The sequence below is a fragment of the Lampetra planeri genome, chromosome 8 (assembly GCF_965212315.1).
Source record: "Lampetra planeri chromosome 8, kcLamPlan1.2.h2, whole genome shotgun sequence".
NCBI lineage: Eukaryota > Metazoa > Chordata > Hyperoartia > Petromyzontiformes > Petromyzontidae > Lampetra > Lampetra planeri.
In genome coordinates, this window is record NC_136114.1 from 10,823,802 (window position 1) to 10,842,032 (window position 18,231).

The 18,231-nt window shown below is 41.9% G+C and overlaps 1 protein-coding gene across 2 annotated transcripts; it reads left to right on the forward strand.

Annotated features, from left to right (window-relative positions):
• The first annotated feature begins 413 nt into the window (after positions 1-413).
• IPO7 (importin 7) lies at positions 414-14,105 on the forward strand. Of its 2 annotated transcripts, XM_078596978.1 has the most exons (25): positions 414-630; positions 2,500-2,581; positions 2,821-2,974; positions 3,340-3,498; positions 3,738-3,894; positions 4,232-4,321; positions 4,508-4,602; positions 4,915-4,999; positions 5,285-5,419; positions 5,774-5,873; positions 6,077-6,153; positions 6,583-6,699; positions 6,805-6,894; positions 7,348-7,513; positions 7,994-8,154; positions 8,347-8,475; positions 8,706-8,772; positions 9,032-9,157; positions 9,302-9,399; positions 9,506-9,601; positions 10,222-10,442; positions 10,976-11,190; positions 11,665-11,871; positions 12,045-12,161; positions 12,298-14,105. In XM_078596978.1, exons 1-25 carry the CDS (start codon positions 547-549, stop codon positions 12,393-12,395), a joined length of 3,126 nt encoding a protein of 1,041 aa, XP_078453104.1. In that variant the 5' UTR covers positions 414-546; the 3' UTR covers positions 12,396-14,105. The 2 variants fall into 2 exon arrangements, with proteins under 2 accessions (XP_078453104.1, XP_078453105.1); XM_078596979.1 differs by lacking the exon at positions 414-630 and having other exon boundaries at positions 2,500-2,586.
• The last annotated feature ends 4,126 nt before the right edge of the window (positions 14,106-18,231 follow it).

Below are 18,231 nucleotides of genomic sequence, written 5' to 3' on the forward strand. Positions count from 1 at the left end.
CTCACGACGTTTCGGCCACAACGCAAGCAGCCGTTCTCAGGTGAAGAACAGTGCTGTCGGACGCTGTCTTTCCGACAGCCCTGTTCTTCACCAGAGGACGACTACTTGCGTTGTGGCCGAAACGTCGTGAGAATTTTATTATGTTTTATTTTCATTATTTTATTATTTCCCTTCTACGTGACTGCCGAAAGAACCAAGAAAACCGCACCTCATTTGAGGCTTAGTCGACCTAGGGGAGGCCCCCAAGTGACGTGTTCATCTGAAGGTTTTTACGACGGTCTGTTACATTTATTTTACGACAGGTCGTACTACATCTGTGAGGGTGGGGGCGGAATTAGGGGGCGTGTGCCGTAAAGCTCATGCGCATGCGCACTAGCGGCGCAGTCGAGGGTTCCTTTTGGCGCCGGGAGGGCCCGCGTGTCGGAGCGAGCGAGCGAGGAGGGAAGATTTAAACTAATTAACAAATAATTTAAACTTAATAACAACAGCGAAACATCGAGACGTCTTCTTGTTCATTTAGGACGTGCACGCAGAGCGAGAGAAGCGATGGATCCCGGACGGATAATCGAGGCGCTGCGGGGAACCATGGAGCCCAGCCTGAGGCAGGCGGCCGAGACGGAGCTCAACCAGGCGAGTCCGAGGCTTTGGGCCCAAGCTGCGCGGGTGTCGCCGCCACCGCCTTCGCGTAGATTCGCTTCGTGATAAAATAACATCTGTCGGTCCTTTTTAGCGGTGACAAGGGGGGGGGGCATTTATTTTGGTCGTCGACTGTTAGGCACGGCGTTGTCCGTCGTTCGGCGGTGGTTTGTTCCAAGGATCGTTTCTTTTGTGCTGTACGGTGGTGGAGGGGTTATTTAATTCATTGACGTGGAATGTGAACGTGGTGGTGGTGGGGCCCACATGGTTCTCCGTCTTGCCCCTGCGTGCGACGCGAATTTTACTCGGGTGGGTTTTGTTAAGGATGTACGGAATCTTAATTTGATGAGGTGTTGAAAAGAAAATAAGATCCCGAGTACGGTATGTTGAGAGTGGTGCTCTCAAGCACGTGGTTTTGATGCGTTTCATTTGGTTTCGGACGGATTGTGAGCTGCCTATCTTAAGTGTGTGACGACAACACACGACTCGAGTGAAGATTAAGGGCTTTGTACTGCAGTACAGAATAATATCTAGTTAAAATCGATCAACTAGAACTGAATTGGATTTAATCCCGAGAGGGAAACAATACATTTTTGAACTTATCTTCCATTTCCTCTATACACACGACCACGTCTAAAGAAAGTATCCAACGGCAGGGCCGAAAAGCAACGGCGAATGTACATAGAGATAATGAACTTAAATTAAATAAAAAATACTTATATTATATTGTGCCAACCACCCAGCTGGTGCCGTTTCCCGCGTGGTGGCGAAAGGAACTCTGGGGCGAGAGTCCCTCCCTTGGCCATGTGGGCGATGCCCCGCATCTAATTTAGTTCCAGTTTATTTTAAGCAGTAGATCATATTGTACAATGAGCGTGTACTTGTGGGAAACAAACTGCTCGAATACTATAATCTTGCCACGTACATTGTAATACGTAACAATTTTATTATCTTGTTAAAACAATCATCTAGACGCTAACGGGAGCCATGAGTCGTGCACATTTTAACTGGGAACTTGCGGGCGGATATTGGTTGCTGACATTTTATGCTGACTTAAAAAGTTACGCTTTTTCGATTGAGGACGATACGCACATCTATAGTTAGTGCTTGCCGAGCCGTTGGGTGGGTCCGTCAATAACATGTTAACTCACTCTTTGGGTCTTTCGGTAAAGTCACGTAGCTTTAAGTCAATATTTAAGACGTTAACTGTTGGCCTCTGTAAGGATGCGTTCCGGTTGGAGCTAATTCTCCTTGCCGCTGGAGACGTGATAATCAGCCGACTTTATCTTGGCCTGGCCAGGATTTGAATTTATGGTCTCACAACTGGTAGATTTCTAATCTCCGGCATTGAAATACAGTTTATGTCTAGATTCTAGCTGTATAGTGCATAACCTTTAACGTTAAGGATTTACAAGGTGATGTGTCCCGCGCTTCCGATTAGCACGGTTGGCTGCGTACGGTGCGATAGAAGTTCAACATAAATACCTAATATTGGATACGATAAATGATATAGAAATGTACAACTTGTCGTTTTTGAGGAGAGGTGATTTTTAGTCTTTTTCGTCATTGTGCTTTTTTAAAACTTAATGGTAGTGCTGGTATTTTGGGCATAATTGCTTAGTTGTCACAACAAGTGGAAAATTATACTGTTATTCAAGCATTAATTACTCCACATGGCTGGCTCATGTTAGATAACTTATTTTTGTGTACCACAAGTGGAGATGCAAAAAATGTAAGCTGCTTTATTTTCTGAGACTAGCACAAAAGTCTTTGGTCAAAGTAAAGTAATAACTTACGTTAGTTACTGAACAACTCGCGATGTATTTTGCTAAATTTGTTGCATTTGTTGTTCTTTGCTTGCAGGTGCACAAGATCATCAGCTTTGCGCCGACACTGCTGCAGATTGTGATGTCTGAGAATCTGGATATGCCTGTCCGTCAGGCAGGTGAGGTACACGGTAGACAAGCTATTGTTTACAGCAGATGAGATGTGAAACGATTGTGAAAGTTTTAAATATAATTTGCAATGAGATTCCATCTTTGTGTGTTGCGAACTGCAGTGTTTAACATTGTAAAGTTATTACAAACGACTCTGTTTAGGTTTTTCTTTCACTGTTTAATCTGTTGAGATTACGTTTTTAGTGTGTGTGGGGAGAAATTGACTGACGTAAAATATGCTTTGCAGGTGTGATTTACCTGAAAAACATGGTGAGTCAGTTTTGGCCGGACCGTGAACCACCACCTGGTGAGATCATGCCATTTAACATCCACGAGAATGACCGTGAGCAGATTCGCGGCAGCATAGTGGAGGCCGTCATTCAGGCTCCGGAGCTCATCAGGTAACGATCTTTTGTATTCAATTGATGGTTTAAGTACTTTTTTCCATCATAGCTGCTTAATTCGCATTTCAGATTAGCATGGTTGGCAACGCACGATGCAAAAGGAGTTAAAAATACATACAGCATACTTACAATGGTAACTTATAAAAATGTGAGTTATGTATGAGCTAAACCATAATGCATTGTGTCTTCGAAATTGCAATTTCGATTTGAAATCGATTAATCGTTCAGCCCTACTGGGTACCCTATCCTTGAGGTGATCCAGTGTTTCTAGGATGACACACTCCATCTCAAATGGTATGTTCTGAGTTTGCTATGCAATATGAGCGAAAAAAAACTATTTGCGTGCATTTGTCCTTCTGCAGAGTGCAGCTCACCACATGCATCAGTCAAATCATCAAACACGATTACCCGGGAAGGTGGACAGCTGTCGTGGACAAGGTTGGATTCTACCTGCGATCTGATAACAGCGCCTACTGGCTGGGCAGCATGCTGTGCCTGCACCAGCTTGTCAAAGCTTACGAGTAAGTCAATAATGCCAGGGAATGGAAACCATGGGGAAATTAAATAATAGCAGCCATCAATCGTCTTGCCAGAAAACATGTCTATATTATCTACGAATATTTGAGATTTTTTAGTGTTTATCTGCCCGTGTGCTAGCAAAGGTATGCAAAATGCATTGTGGGGAATATATTGATCGCATTTTTTGAATAGTCCCTAATTTTTTATCACAATGTTATTTTCTTGTCGTGCTTGGTACAAGGTACAAGAAACCGGAAGAACGAGGGCCATTGCTGGAGCCCATGAGCCACTTCCTTCCCACGCTGCAGGAACGCTTCGTTCAGCTGCTCAACGACGATTCACCTTACTCTGTACTCCTGCAGAAGCTCATCCTTAAAATCTTTTATGCGCTCATGCAGGTATATTTTCCTTAGCCAGATAGTATATAGAATTGTTGCACTAGCATTGTATAGATGTGCATGTTTGAAACGTTTAGTAACATGGGTTAGAGATTGTCGTTATACGTTTTTTATAGATCTGTGTTTTAAATGATTGCTATTTTTGACTTTATTACAAAGCTGCTTCAGGAGTGATGTATAACACATAAACGGCTTGAGCAGTCTCTGGCTGCATGAAGTACCGTCACTGGATAGTATCTGACCTGAAATGCAGCTCTTAATTTGAAGAGAACCACTAATATCAGAATGATGTTGTGTACATGTGGTTTAATATTATTGTTGTGTTGATCACTTTCAGTTCACACTACCTCTGGAGCTCATAAATCAACAGACCCTCACTCCCTGGATGCAGATTCTTCGCATTGTGGTAGACAGAGAGGTCCCTGCGGTAAGTAAAAATAGTAAGTGTTTGTGCAATAACTTTAAACCCAAAACTATTTACTGTGCTAATTTTGTCGACTCTGTTGAGTGTTTTATTAAGCTTGCAGTATGTATAGCATTCTCATGAGCTTTATATTCGTTTTGCGTGATTGTACTTGGTTTTTTTAACCCTCTTTCTATGTTAACCTTTTAGGAAACTCTTCAGGTGGATGAGGAGGACAGACCAGAGCTCATATGGTGGAAAGTGAAGAAGTGGGCTCTGCACATCCTAGCCCGTCTGTTTGACAGGCAAGTACACAGCCCTATCAGTGTTTGACCATTATGAATGAACGAGGTACACGGTTTCCGTAGTCTTCTTTAATGACGTATGACGATATAGGCATTTAACAGGAAAATGGATACAAATCATGCAGCTTTAAAAAATATATATGCTTACCAAGTACAGTGTATTGAATATTCTGCAATATTACATTTGTGTTCTACCTTGGGAGGTGTAGAAATGTTGACATTTGTGGGATTTGTGAAACTAATATGCATGTTTAAGCTTTTGTTGAATAGTCTGCTATATCTTATAAAAATAACAGTTTTTTGGTTTTGCAGGTATGGCAGTCCTGGAAATGTGACAAAGGAGTACACTGAGTTTTCAGAGTTCTTCTTGAAGACCTATGCTCTCGGCATTCAGCAGGTAAAAATACACTTTTGTAAGGTGGCTTTGAAGATGAATTCATACTAAGTATATTGAATTTGTATTTTCAATATTATTGCAACTTAAATGATTTTAATACCCAAAAGTAAAATATTAAGGTAAATAACATACGAGCCAAAACGTATTGTGTTTTTTTAACAGTTGTACTTGAGCGAATATTGAAAGTAATTTTTCTCTGATAGTTCTGTCTCCAAGATGTTTTTGGTTGGAGTATATTAAACTTGCGCTTAAAATTTTGCCTGTCACAATGCCATACCTGTGTAGGTGCTGTTGAAAGAGGTGGATCTTTATCGGCAGAAGTTCTACATGGCTCCACGTGTGTTGCAACAGTCACTCAATTACCTGAGTACAGGTGTGGCACATGCTGTCACCTGGAGTGGCTTGAAGCCACACATGCAGGTAATTTTTTCAGGAAGAAATTAGAAAGGTTCTGTTAGTAGTTTGTAAGCTTTTCAAAATAAATAGAAACCGATTAATTTATAAATAAATTATTTATTTGGATGTGAAGTGGTGGTACAATGGTTCACGTGCTGCGCTATGAACCCGGGAACCTGAGTTTGCTTCCTAGTCACAGCTAACCTTTTAGTCCTGTTTAATTATAATATTTACGAGTATTTTAACTGCTAGCTTTGTATTTGCAGTAGGTTACAGTGTGTTCATGAAGGGTGATTAATGTACAACGTGCATTACATATGTTACTGTATTGTATTTGCATGTTCAAGGGAGTGTTTTTTGTTGTACCTATTTTTCTAGACTATCGTACGAGATGTGATCTTTCCGCTGATGTGCTATACGGATGAGGATGATGCTTTATGGCAAGAGGACCCATACGAGTATATTCGTTTGAAGTTTGGTAAGAAAACGTTAGGGTCACGATAGATAAAGAGACCTATGATTTTACATTGGCCAAGTTTTGTGCTTTCTGTAGCACAGAACCATACATCTCTGTATTAATCCCTTGCACGCGCATTAATTGTACATATCTGCAGTCTTGTTTTATTGAGAAAAAAATGCACGTGTATAAATTGACGTCCTTTTTCATCGTCTTTTACATAGATGTTTTTGAAGATTTTGTCTCTCCAACTACGGCTGCACAGACTCTGTTATACACTGCAGCCAAAAAGAGGAAAGAGGTAAAAGAGACGGGGGGGGGGGCGGGGGGAACTGCCTCTTGATGACACCTGATCTGTTCTGTTCTTCTTCTTTGCATATTGTACTTCCCCTTTACGGAGACCGCTGCCTCTACACACTTCCAGCAGGAGGAAGTCTTCCACTTGACCGTTATAATACTATATGTGGCTGATGTTTCCATGTAATTCCTCTGTTCTTGTTCCTCCACTGAATCGGTCCATCTATTTTCAGCCAGCCCCTCTACCTTGGTTAACTTCGAGTGTTGCTTTTGCTTTATCTGGATTCGTGTTTGGTGCCATTCTTGTGACAATTTCATTCCTCAAGTATTTCCATTTGTGTGTGCAATAGTTGATGCATTTCAGTTCACATAACAGTAACGTATTTCAAGGGCAAAATGCATCGTGTGAATAAAGTGGGTGTCTGGATCGTAGGTTCTGCAGAAGACTATGGGTTTCTGCTACCAACTGCTGACGGAGGCTGCTGTGGATCCACGTCAGAAAGATGGTGCCCTACACATGATTGGTCAGCTTGCTGAACTCCTTCTGAAGGTAAGCTCGATAAATATTCCCACTTTTAAATGTCAACATGTAAACTGCATTCCACGTTAAATGTTTATTTATACTGAACTTTGTGGGTCTTGTGTCCATTCATAGAAAAATGTTTACAAGCACCAGATGGAGACAATGCTGCAGAATCACGTATTTCCTCTGTTCAGCAGTGAGCTGGGCTATCTGAGGGCCAGGGTAAGACACCATTTTGCACATGCACATTACATCTGTTAGTCAAGTCATACATGTTCACTCACACTGCACTCAAGCTTTAAAATCTTGAACTGCTCCTTTGATGTGTATTTGGTTTTTTACTTTTATATATTTTACATTGTGATTTATGAAACGGTATAATTTTAGAGCCAGTTACCATATCCCGCAGACTGAATCCAGTCCCATCAGATCTTGGAAGCTAAACAGAGTTGGGCCTGGCTAGTACTTGGATGGATAGACCACCATGCACACACAGGTTTCATATGGCTGTGGGGCTACATTTTGGGCACTAGAGAGCAATGCAGCAAAATCCATTGTTGTACAGTGCATCTGTATTTCCTGTTTTCATCATCCAATTGACATAATTTAAGTATATATGCATATTTAGTCAAATGAATGCCTGGTTTCTTGTGATGTTGGATTGTCTGCATGCAGGCTTGCTGGGTATTGCACTACTTCTGCGAGGTGAAGTTCAAGAGTGATGCCAACCTGCAAACAGCACTGGAGCTCACACGACATTGCCTCATTGAAGAGAAGGAGATGCCCGTCAAGGTGGAGGCAGCCATTGCTCTACAGGTGCTCATTTCCAACCAAGACAAAGGTAAAATTTGGATTGTGCATGTTGCTTATTTGGAATTTTTTTTGTAAAAGTTGAACAGTATTGGCTGGCTGGTAGCTTGGTTGTTTGTAGAGTGGTGATTCACAACCGTGTGTCTAACCATAATTAGTAAAACAATGTTTATCGACAGGTCAATGTAATAAACTAATAATGGAGCGTACATATTTTTTAAGACTGAGGGCCATATATGGTGTGATGTACATATTAAGGGCTTGAGGAGTCATTGACTTCTGATGAGAGACCACAGCTTTTGCTGGATAGTATCTGACCTCAAATGTGGCTCACAGTAGAAAACATAATTAGTAATATGCTTCACAACGGTATATTTCATTATTTGTATTTTATCAAAAGTCAAATTCTCAACAATAACATGTGTCTTTATAATCCTAATGCACATACAATAGACAATTGTCTTGTTATAATGGTTTGCATAACGCTGAAATGTCTACTGTCATACACCAGCCAAGGACTACATTAAGCCGCATGTGCGGCCGGTGATGCAAGAGCTGCTTCACATTGTGAGGGAGACGGAGAATGATGACCTTACCAGCGTGGTGCAAAAGATGATCTGCGAGTACAGCGAGGAGATGGCCTCCATTGCTGTAGAAATGACACAACATCTGGTGAGGCTGGAGCTTCATTCATTGTGCAAGCTTTGAATACACGAGTCCTAATAAAACCTCTACCCAGAATTTGCATTGTTACTTTTATCACAACTTTATTCAATATTCACAAGTTTAATAAAAAAATAACCAATGTAAAGTAAGGGTTATAATGATGTATTTTTGAGATTTCCATGCTTTTTCCTCTTGCAGGCAATGACATTCAACAAGGTTATCCAGAGCAGTGGAGACGATGAGAACTCTGATGACAAAGCGGTAACTGCTATGGGCATCCTCAATACCATCGACACCATCCTCAGCGTGGTAGAGGACCACAAGGAGGTGGGTAAAAGCACATGTATCATGTCTGCTGTGTCCGTACTCTGCATACATGCTGATTAATCTGTCATGAAAATCAGCGTTGAAATATTGCGGGGGTTTGGAAATGACAATTAAATATATTTAATCATTAAAACATACCTTTTGTATTTAAATTGTACAATGTTTAGAAAGTGAAAATGAGAATCTTTGCAACATCAGGTAGTAAACTAAATTACAATTTATGATTACAGATCACACAGCAGCTGGAAGGCATTTGTCTACAAGTGATTGGTGTGGTGCTTCAGCAGCATGTTATTGGTAGGTCACACTGCATTTTATTTCATACCACATAGGTTCATGGTTTTGTGTTTTAGTTCATTTTCTTGCTGTGGTTTTCACACCTGATGATGATTGCTTGTGTTGCAATCGAAACGTCGTGATAATTTTATTGTTTTATTTATTTTATTTTTTCCCTTCTACATGACTTTACCGAAAGAACTAAGAGTATGAATCCCTGCAGTCACGAAAGCTTTAAATCGAACAAGGTATATATTGATTTGTGTTTTGTTGTGTGTAGAATTCTATGAAGAGATTCTGTCATTGGCCTACAGCCTCACTTGCCAGCAAATCTCACCACAGCTGTGGCAGCTCTTGCCCATCCTCTTTGAAGTCTTCCAGCAGGATGGTTTTGATTACTTCACAGGTAAATTGCAATTTAACATTTACATTTTAGGTATGATAAATGTGTGTTTTTATAAAAAATACTTAAGTTTAAACAGAATGTATTGGGACATTATTTTTATCGGATCCATTTGTCTTTTTCACCCTTGCAACCTGTTGCACCCAGACTTGATGCCAGTTTTGCACAACTACATCACCGTCGACACAGACACGCTGCTCTCAGACTCGCGATACCTGGAGATCATTTACAACATGTGCAAAAAGGTAGGAAAATAAGCGTAAACGGACACATCACCTCATTACAATGCTTAACCAGAGTCACTGGCTGCTCTGAATTCTGTAGTCCCTGATATTTGTCCATGTTTCTTAGGTGTTGAGCAGTGATGCTGGGGAGGACACTGAATGCCATGCAGCAAAGCTACTGGAAGTTGTCATATTGCAATGTAAAGGACGAGGCATTGATCAGGTAACAACGATGCAGGGCAATTTATCGTGCTCCGAGGGATCTACGTGCATATATTCAGCTGCAAAACTAACAAATTCATATTTAATTGTACGGAACTATCTACACACCAGAATTTGGTTTACATGAAAATACAAATTTATATTGTTTGGCAACTTAATCATAATCAACGTTTTTGGGTTTAGATCGCGTTATTTATAAATGTGTCGTAACCCATAATATTGGTCGCTAAAGCCTACGTGTTAAATTTGGCAACTTGAGACTATTTTTGGAAAAAAATCAGTTTTGAGACATAATGGCTTTAACATAAATGGATTCGATAAGTTTGTGTACAGAAGTAAAATGGATTGTGGCATCACAAGGCTGAGGATTTGCGATCGAGTGGGCATGCCTTCATCCTGCAGTGAATATTAAATGCCTCATTATGGTGTGAATTATTTTGTAATTTACATCAACTGTGTAAAAAAACCAGCATGTTGGAAAAATATGAGCAATGTAATATTTCTTCATGCATTGTTTGAAAGGTGTTATTGTAGTTCAATTTCTGCTGCTACTTGCTTGTCCGGTCTTCTATGCGAGGTAACTCTTGTGGTATTTTTCCACACGGACCTGTCCTCCCACAGGTGGTGCCACTGTTCGTGGAAGTGGTGCTGGAAAGGCTGACGCGGGAGGTGGTGTCCAGCGAGTTGCGCACCATGTGCCTCCAGGTCGTTATTGCTGCCCTCTACTACAACCCACCCATGCTGGTCGGTGCCCTCGAGAACATCCGCCCATCCAACGGCGCGGAGTCCATAACGTCTCACTTTGTAACGCGCTGGCTCGACGACACGGACTGCTTTCTCGGGTAAGCACGGTTTGCGTTTATATTTTGCGTATGTGTGTTCGTGTCAACCGAAATTATGCCAACCAAGATGGATTGGTTTTGTTGGCCATTTCTATGTTTTTTAGGTGACTTTTCCATAAAACTAATTTTGTGCACTTGGTGAATATTACATGCTGTGATGTGGCTTAAAAACATGAAATTTGACAAAATATGGAACAAAAACTTATAAGTATGCAAAGAAGTGTGCAGAGTTGCAGGCATAAAATTAATTGCAGACAAGGATCACTTTGAGTAGAGAATGTTGGTGAAAAATATCTCGACTGTTAATGTGAGGATTGGGCAGAACACTGCTTGAAGGGATGATGGCTGGTTGTCAAGACTAGCATCAGTGGTAACTAAAGGATTGCGTACACCGAGGAGTATGATGAAATTCGCTTGTGTGCAGATCTTAGATTTGATTGCTTCATTGCAAGACCATTAGATATTGTGACGGTTTTGGAAGTCCTTAATTTCTGCGGTGTATTGATTAAGGCTGATGATGATGTGCGTGGCAGGATCCATGACCGTAAGATCTGCATACTGGGGCTGTGTGCGCTGATGGAGCTTCAGCAGCGTCCCGAGGCCGTGGGCAGCGTGGCCGCACAGATAGTGCCCTCGCTGATCCTGCTCTTCCAGGGCATCAAGCGCTCCTATGCAAAGCGGGCCGAGGACGAAGCGGAAGGAGACAGCGACGACGATGATGAAGACGATGAGGAAAATGGCGAGAATGGTAATGTCTTTCTGAAGGTTGAACAAAGATTGCATGCATCTATTGTTGTAGCTTCAGCATGACAACACTGAGACTGGACAACACTGGAGGTCCTGAGGTGAAATTTTATACGACTAAACCTGAGGAACCATACCTCTGGATAATACTATGCTCTGGAAAGTAAAATGCACCCTCACAATTGTCTGGTCTTATTGAAGTTATCTAAATGTGGTTATGGACAAACACCTACCAGATTATAAAATGAACCCCCAGGGGGAAAACTGTTGCCATCCTGTAACCCAGAGAATATGGAAACAATTGCTGTTGACAGAAAACTGATTATAAACATTTAAAACAGAAAAGTATATCATCTTATTAACACATCTTAGAAAATATTGAGGTGAATGTTTAATTACCAAAATGAAAAGTGCATTAAGAAAGCTTCGTGTAAATATACTTGGTGTAATTGCTTTTCTTTGCTTGCATTACACACAGAACTTGGTAGTGATGAAGACGATATCAATGATGAGGGTCAAGAGTACCTGGACATGCTCGCCAAAGCCGCCGACGACGATGACGACGATGACGACGACGATGATGAGTGGGAAGAGGATGAGACTGCTCTGGAAGAGTATACCACACCCATCGATGATGAAGACACTGGCATTGATGAATATCAGGTGTTTAGGGGTGTGTTGCAAGGTAAGATACTTAAACCACAACTGAAAATTGTCACTCATAAAATAATTACGGTTTTCATTAGCAGTGGCGATTAAGCGCAAATAAAAACAGCCGAACGCATTCACATTGTTTCACAACCAAATGCATAGTAATTGGTTTTGGCCATGCCCACTTGTGCTGTGTGTGTTTGCCAGTCCTGGAGCAAAGGGAGCCAGATTGGTACCGGGCCCTCACCTCGCATCTCTCTGAGGAGCAGAGAAAGCAGGTGCAGGAGGTGTTTTCTTTGGCGGAACAGCGGAGACTAGCAGCTCGTAAGTTGTTGTCTAGACCATGATACTCTTAACGTAATTTTCTTAACTCTTGAACCATTGGATTACCAATCGTCCTTTTCATGTGTAATTATATTTTAATAATCCACATATCCCGTTGATTTCCTTTTGTCTGCAGAGTCGAAGCAGATTGAAAAGCAAGGCGGGTACCAGTTCCAATCCCACGTGGTTCCATCGTCCTTCAATTTTAGTGGTGGAACACCAGGCATCAACTGAAGCAACGCCAAAAGAAGACCACAGGTTTCCTCCTGGTGATCCCATCTGCCTGGCCAGGCGACCAGTTTGCCTTACAGAGTATAATTGCCATCCTTGAATAAAGGGACAGTGGAGACAACACACTTTTGTATTTTATCAAAGGTCTATTGTGAAGTAAATCCACATGAGGGCACTTCCAATGTTTAACAGATGCTGTAGCTGCTGGTCTATCCAAGGGGTTTCTTGTGATAAGTCGGACACTAACATTTAATCAAGCAGGCTGATGGAATGTTTAATGAATTAATCAGACGTGATTAAATTACTAGAGTTTTGCACTTTTATTAGCCTGATACGTAGTATGCTGAGTGTAAAGCAAAAGGTATGTACAATTTTTAGTTTAATGCATTTTAGAAAATGTGGGTGTTTACATTTTAGAACTTATCTGACATGATGAGTTGTGTACAACACCTGTTAAGAGAGCCAGAGTTTGGTTTTATTTTCTGTAGACAAAGACATCTCCACTGTGGAGGCTTACTTGGGCTTAATTTTTTTGCAACTGCGTGCATTGTAGCAACATACATCAGTTAACTCCAAATAGTAAAATGCAAACAAATCTAAAGCATGCCAGCATTTTGACTAAATTATGGCAGTGTAATAAACATTACCATACTCCTGTGTCTACCAAGATAACATGGTGCTGCATTGAGCTGGTTTAACAGTGAAATCTATGCAGGGATAGAACTGGTGGGTACATCCCAGTTGTCTTGAATAATGCATAGTTTAAAATATCCATAACCTAGGTGTGTTGATACACTTTTTGTATGCTACAATAGTTTATACAGATGCATGGGGAAATGGCATTATAAGCAGGTACATAAAATATCTCGTTTTAACAATGTGAATATTATACAGTACCGCATATACAGTGATGTTTTGAGCCGTTGTCTAATGGGAAGGTGTAGTCAGTATTATACGTTAACCTGGATAAATTTAAAGACCGTAAATTATAAATTGTGGAAATTGGAAGAAAAAAAAAACCAACATCTTAATCCTCTCCCTTTTTTTAAAATAAAACAACACATTGGATAGGTGTTGATTTGTACATACCACCTCAGCATTGATCATGGAAAAGGTACTTGCAATTTATTTTAATTGGAAGAAAATAGTTTAAGTGAGAACAGACTTGTTACATTTTTACTTTCCTTTAATGTGTGAAAAAGTACATCTGATCAGTACAGAAATGCAAAACATGGGCCCTTTGGCAAATTACTGCATGTGGCTGTGCTGTTAAACTTTGACCTTTATTGATTTTTAATTTCATGACTCGTTTAGATAAAAAATATATCCAGCAAAATTTTGCATTCGATATCCCCCACATTTTTCCCACGAAAAGGGAATTTGCTAAAAGGTTCCTTAAATTACAATAATTCGATGAATTAATGGGCGATATTTGTATATTATTTGGTGGATTAGTTACATGCATTATGGAGTATATACACAATACTTGCACACATACTGTACTATACACCGATTTGCTGGAAACTGTTTTGGACTTTAATTGAATCCTTAACTTTAAGCAGCTCTATAGCAGATACACAGATTCAGTCGTTTTTTAAAAAAATAATACATCCCCCTAACTGCTGTCGAACGGGGTAACTGTACATAACCCACAATTTGACTGAATCGTCAGTGACGACTGCAGTGGTGTGAAAATAAAAGTTGTCGCCTCTATGTCAGTCATTTTTATTTTTTGCAAGGGAAATAAGAGGGACGTTTCCAAGAATATCAAATCATCAAGATTTTCTGACGATTTGTTCACATGTGAAAGCAATTCCTAGTCGGCAAACTAATGTCCATGTACTATGCATATAGCTAATATTTTAATCGAAATGCCATTTTCCTGTTATAAACCGCAATTGTAAAATACAGCAAACCCACATGGAATATTATTACACGTGCACGTATTTGCTATGCCCATCTACACTCATTCGTGTCTCCACCATTTGCCTGGTTTGTGCAAATTTGTGTACTTGAGCTTTTAGTGCAATTCCTTCCCATTTCGTCAGGTGTACAGATTCTCTTTTAGCGAGCTAAGACCCCATTGCGCGGCCGAGTTGGTGACTGTTTGCCGAACTCCACTGTCAACCCAACCAGTTGATATCACTTGCGACATCGGTCGCGAGTGATATCTGATGTTGACCCTGGGTCTTCACGACCCACACCTGACCAGCATGGCGAAGAATGATCAAGCAACCCCCCTCAGTGACTCAATAGGCTTTACCATTCCTGGAAATAAAACAGGCATTACGATGTTCAAACACCAAGACATGCATTAAGCCACACATTTTTGTGGCGAAACATCCAAGCATGCTCTGATATATGCATTGTCTTTGAAACTGATTACTGTAGCAGTGTTCACACTTGTGATGCAAGTACATTCCTGTGGAAGGAGCTGGTAGGAACGTTGGGTTGCTCGGTCAATGGCCAGGTTCAATGGCGGCGTGGTGTATTCCGCCAATATGGCCGACTGAGGGTGGGTACAAGCCGGCGTGAGTAGGTTAAACGTTTTATAAGAGCACCACGGGGTGACCAGCCACTCCCCACCCAGCCCCACCCTCACCCAGCCCCACGCCTCCCATTTTTGGATGCACGACGGACAGACAATCCCCTGTGGGCTGGTAGAACCAGGTGGTTCCTACAAGTATCAAGAGTGTGTTTCATGGATGCACAAGGCCTTTTCGGATGGGAGTCCTGAGGGTGGCCCTAAACAGCTTTATCCATTCTAGATTTGAAGCTTTCTGACTGCAAGGATTCATATTCTTAGGTTTTTTCGGTAAAGTCAGCCGCGTGGAAGGAGACGCGTCTACTGAAGGCCTGGATCTCAGCACGGAGCCGGAACCGCCATATATAGCACACGAAGTCTCTTACATATTAAAGAAAACATTAAAATCCCAATCCATTCGACTGACAAAACAAAACCCACCTTTAAAATCGTATGCGCCACTTTGGCAATCCTGTCACGTCCCCTCTGTCCGATATCGGTTAAAGTTGGCCGGCCATAACTTTGAAAGTCTTTTTGGTTTTGCTTGTTTCGTCCTTGTTAACGAAGCTTCAAACTCGCATCGCACCGTGGCACTGGATATGGGGGGTGGGGTGGTGAAGGTGGGCGAGACCCTTGCCATGGGAGCAGCCACAGGGGGCATGATGTTAATACCTCGCGTGGTATACAGGTCGTGGGTTCGATCCCGACCCGGACGCCTGCTATATATTTTGAGTTGGCGTGTTCTGTCGCTCCTCGTGCTCGCCGGATTTTCCCCTCCACATTTAGAATCGACATCACGCGTTTAAAGAGTAATTTGGCTGCTATAAATCTCCACGCGTTGACGAGCCACTTCGTTGAGCAATCACTTGTGGCCAGGTCGCTTCTAAATGAGAGCGAAATAACTCAGTGGGTCCTTACCTGGTGAACATTCAAATCGTTTATTAGTTTTTACCTCGACCGAGTTACCCACGCGGCGGCCCCACGATCGCAGAGAAACCATTCGAGTGCTGACGTCACAATCGATCACCGTTGGCATGGAGACACTTTAAGGGACCGCGGCCGTTTGCGCTGTTCCAAGCCGTCCGCTCTGACGCCATGGGATTTAAGTGAATCTCGCGCCTGAATTGAAATCAATAACTTGGTGGATGCTGCGCTGGCAGTGATTCGGGTTTAGCCTCTCGATGTATGGTGCTATAAAGAAGGGTCCATTGCCCGAAACGTCGACGATTATATATTTTAATAATACACGAACTGGACCGTGACCACGATGCTTTAACGTTGAATGGAATGATCCGCACGTAAGAAACCGTGGCAAATACTGGCAATTGGCTGCCGGCAGTGGCAAGAGTCCCACAGTGCAACAACAGCTGATGTTGTTACACTGTCGCACGTGCACAGAAACTTCTGGTCTCAATTATATATTCAATCTGGTCTTAAACAGAGGAGGGGATGATTTGAATTAGAACACATTCCTGCGGAGGGAGCTGGTAGGAACGTTGGGTTGCTCGGTCAATGGCCAGGGTTAACGGCGGCGTGGTGTATTCCGCAAATATGCCCGACTGTGAGGGTGGGCACAAGCCGGCGTGAGTAGGTTAAACGTTGAGTTTTATAAGGGCACCACGGGGTGACCAGCCCCTCCACACCCAGCCCCACCCCCCACCCAGCCCCACCCAGCCCCTCCCCACCCTCCCCTCTCCACCCAGCCCCACCCCTCCCATTTTTGGATACACGACGGATGGACGGACGGACACAATAATCCCTTGTGGGCTGGTGGAACCAGGTGGTTCCTATCAGTAATATTGATTTATACTGGAGGAATCCGATGAGCTATGAAGCTATGTTTCACAAATGTTCAGTCAGGGCGGGTCAGAACGTTACAACAATACAAAAATACGATAGGAATGAAAAATATAGGAAAGGTAAAAAATCACTTAAATATTTATACAAATAAAACTAAACCTATGTTTTCTTCATCATGGGACCTCCTTTGCCAGTACCAAAATATGAGAATAGGTTTTGCCCTTTTTTCTGGCAACAAAACAGGTGTTTAGATTCGAAGCTTTCGTGACTGCAGGAATTACTCTTTGGTTCTTTCGTTAAAGTCACGTAGAAAGAAATAAAATAATATAATACGACGTTTCGATTGCAACACAAGCAATCATCATCAGGTACAAATTAATGAGAAAACAAACCTAGTAAACTTGGAAATATAATGAAATACAACACAGAGAGTCGGCCAATACAACAGTCAGCACCTCACCTGGTTGATTACGTTCTTCCAAAGATTACTAAATTTGAGAAAGAGACATAACATAGACACGGAGACAGACAGACACACAAGCAGAGAGAGACTCACACAGAGACACACATAGGCACACAGAAAAAAAAGCAATCTTTGGAAGCAATCAAATTTATGTCTGCATTAACCACAATACTTGTGGTTAATGCAGACATGATTCCTTGTAAAAGGTTTTTTCGGTAAAGTCACGTAGGTAAAACATTAAAATTAATGAAAGTAAAATAAAACAAAATAAAAATAAAAATCACGACGTTTCGGAGGCAACACAAGTCTCCGTCATCAGGTGGGACCGTCACAGCCGAATTAGCTGCATCAAGTGAAGCAATGATTCAAGATGTAATCCCTTATAAGCAAGTTGAAGGGAGGTGGAGAGGGGGGGTTTGGAGAGCTTATCAGACTGTGGTAGCCAATGAATGGAAACGTATTGGGAGGGAGGAGGAGCGGTGATCAAAGACTGCACGTAGTGCTCAACACAATGAATGGACACGTGTCGGGAGGGAGGAGGAGCGGTGATCAAAGACTGCACGTAGTGTTCAACACAATGAATGGAGACGTGTCGGGACGGAGGGTGAGCGGTGATCAAAGACATCACGTAGTGCTCAACACAATGAATGGAAACGTGTCGGGACGGAGGGTGAGCGGTGATCAAAGACTGCACGTAGTGCTAAACACAATGAATGGAGACGTGTCGGGACGGAGGGTGAGCGGTGATCAAAGAACAATGAAGAGATTACTGTTAAACACTGGGGATGTTAACACTCGGTGAAGTAAATTAAAATAGTGCCTGTCAGATAAGATGGTCCAAAAAGTGTAATTAAGTCTTTTTTGCGTGGTTAATAACATCTTTCCAGTGATTACTAAGTTTGTACCCATCATCACGGTTGAAATTGTGTCTGTGTTTGTATATTTGTATGGCTTCGTGTACAAACCTTTGATGGTAGCCAAGGTTCTCTGCAAACCTACTGGCTACCATCAAAGGTTTGTACACGAAGCCATACAAATATACAAACACAGAC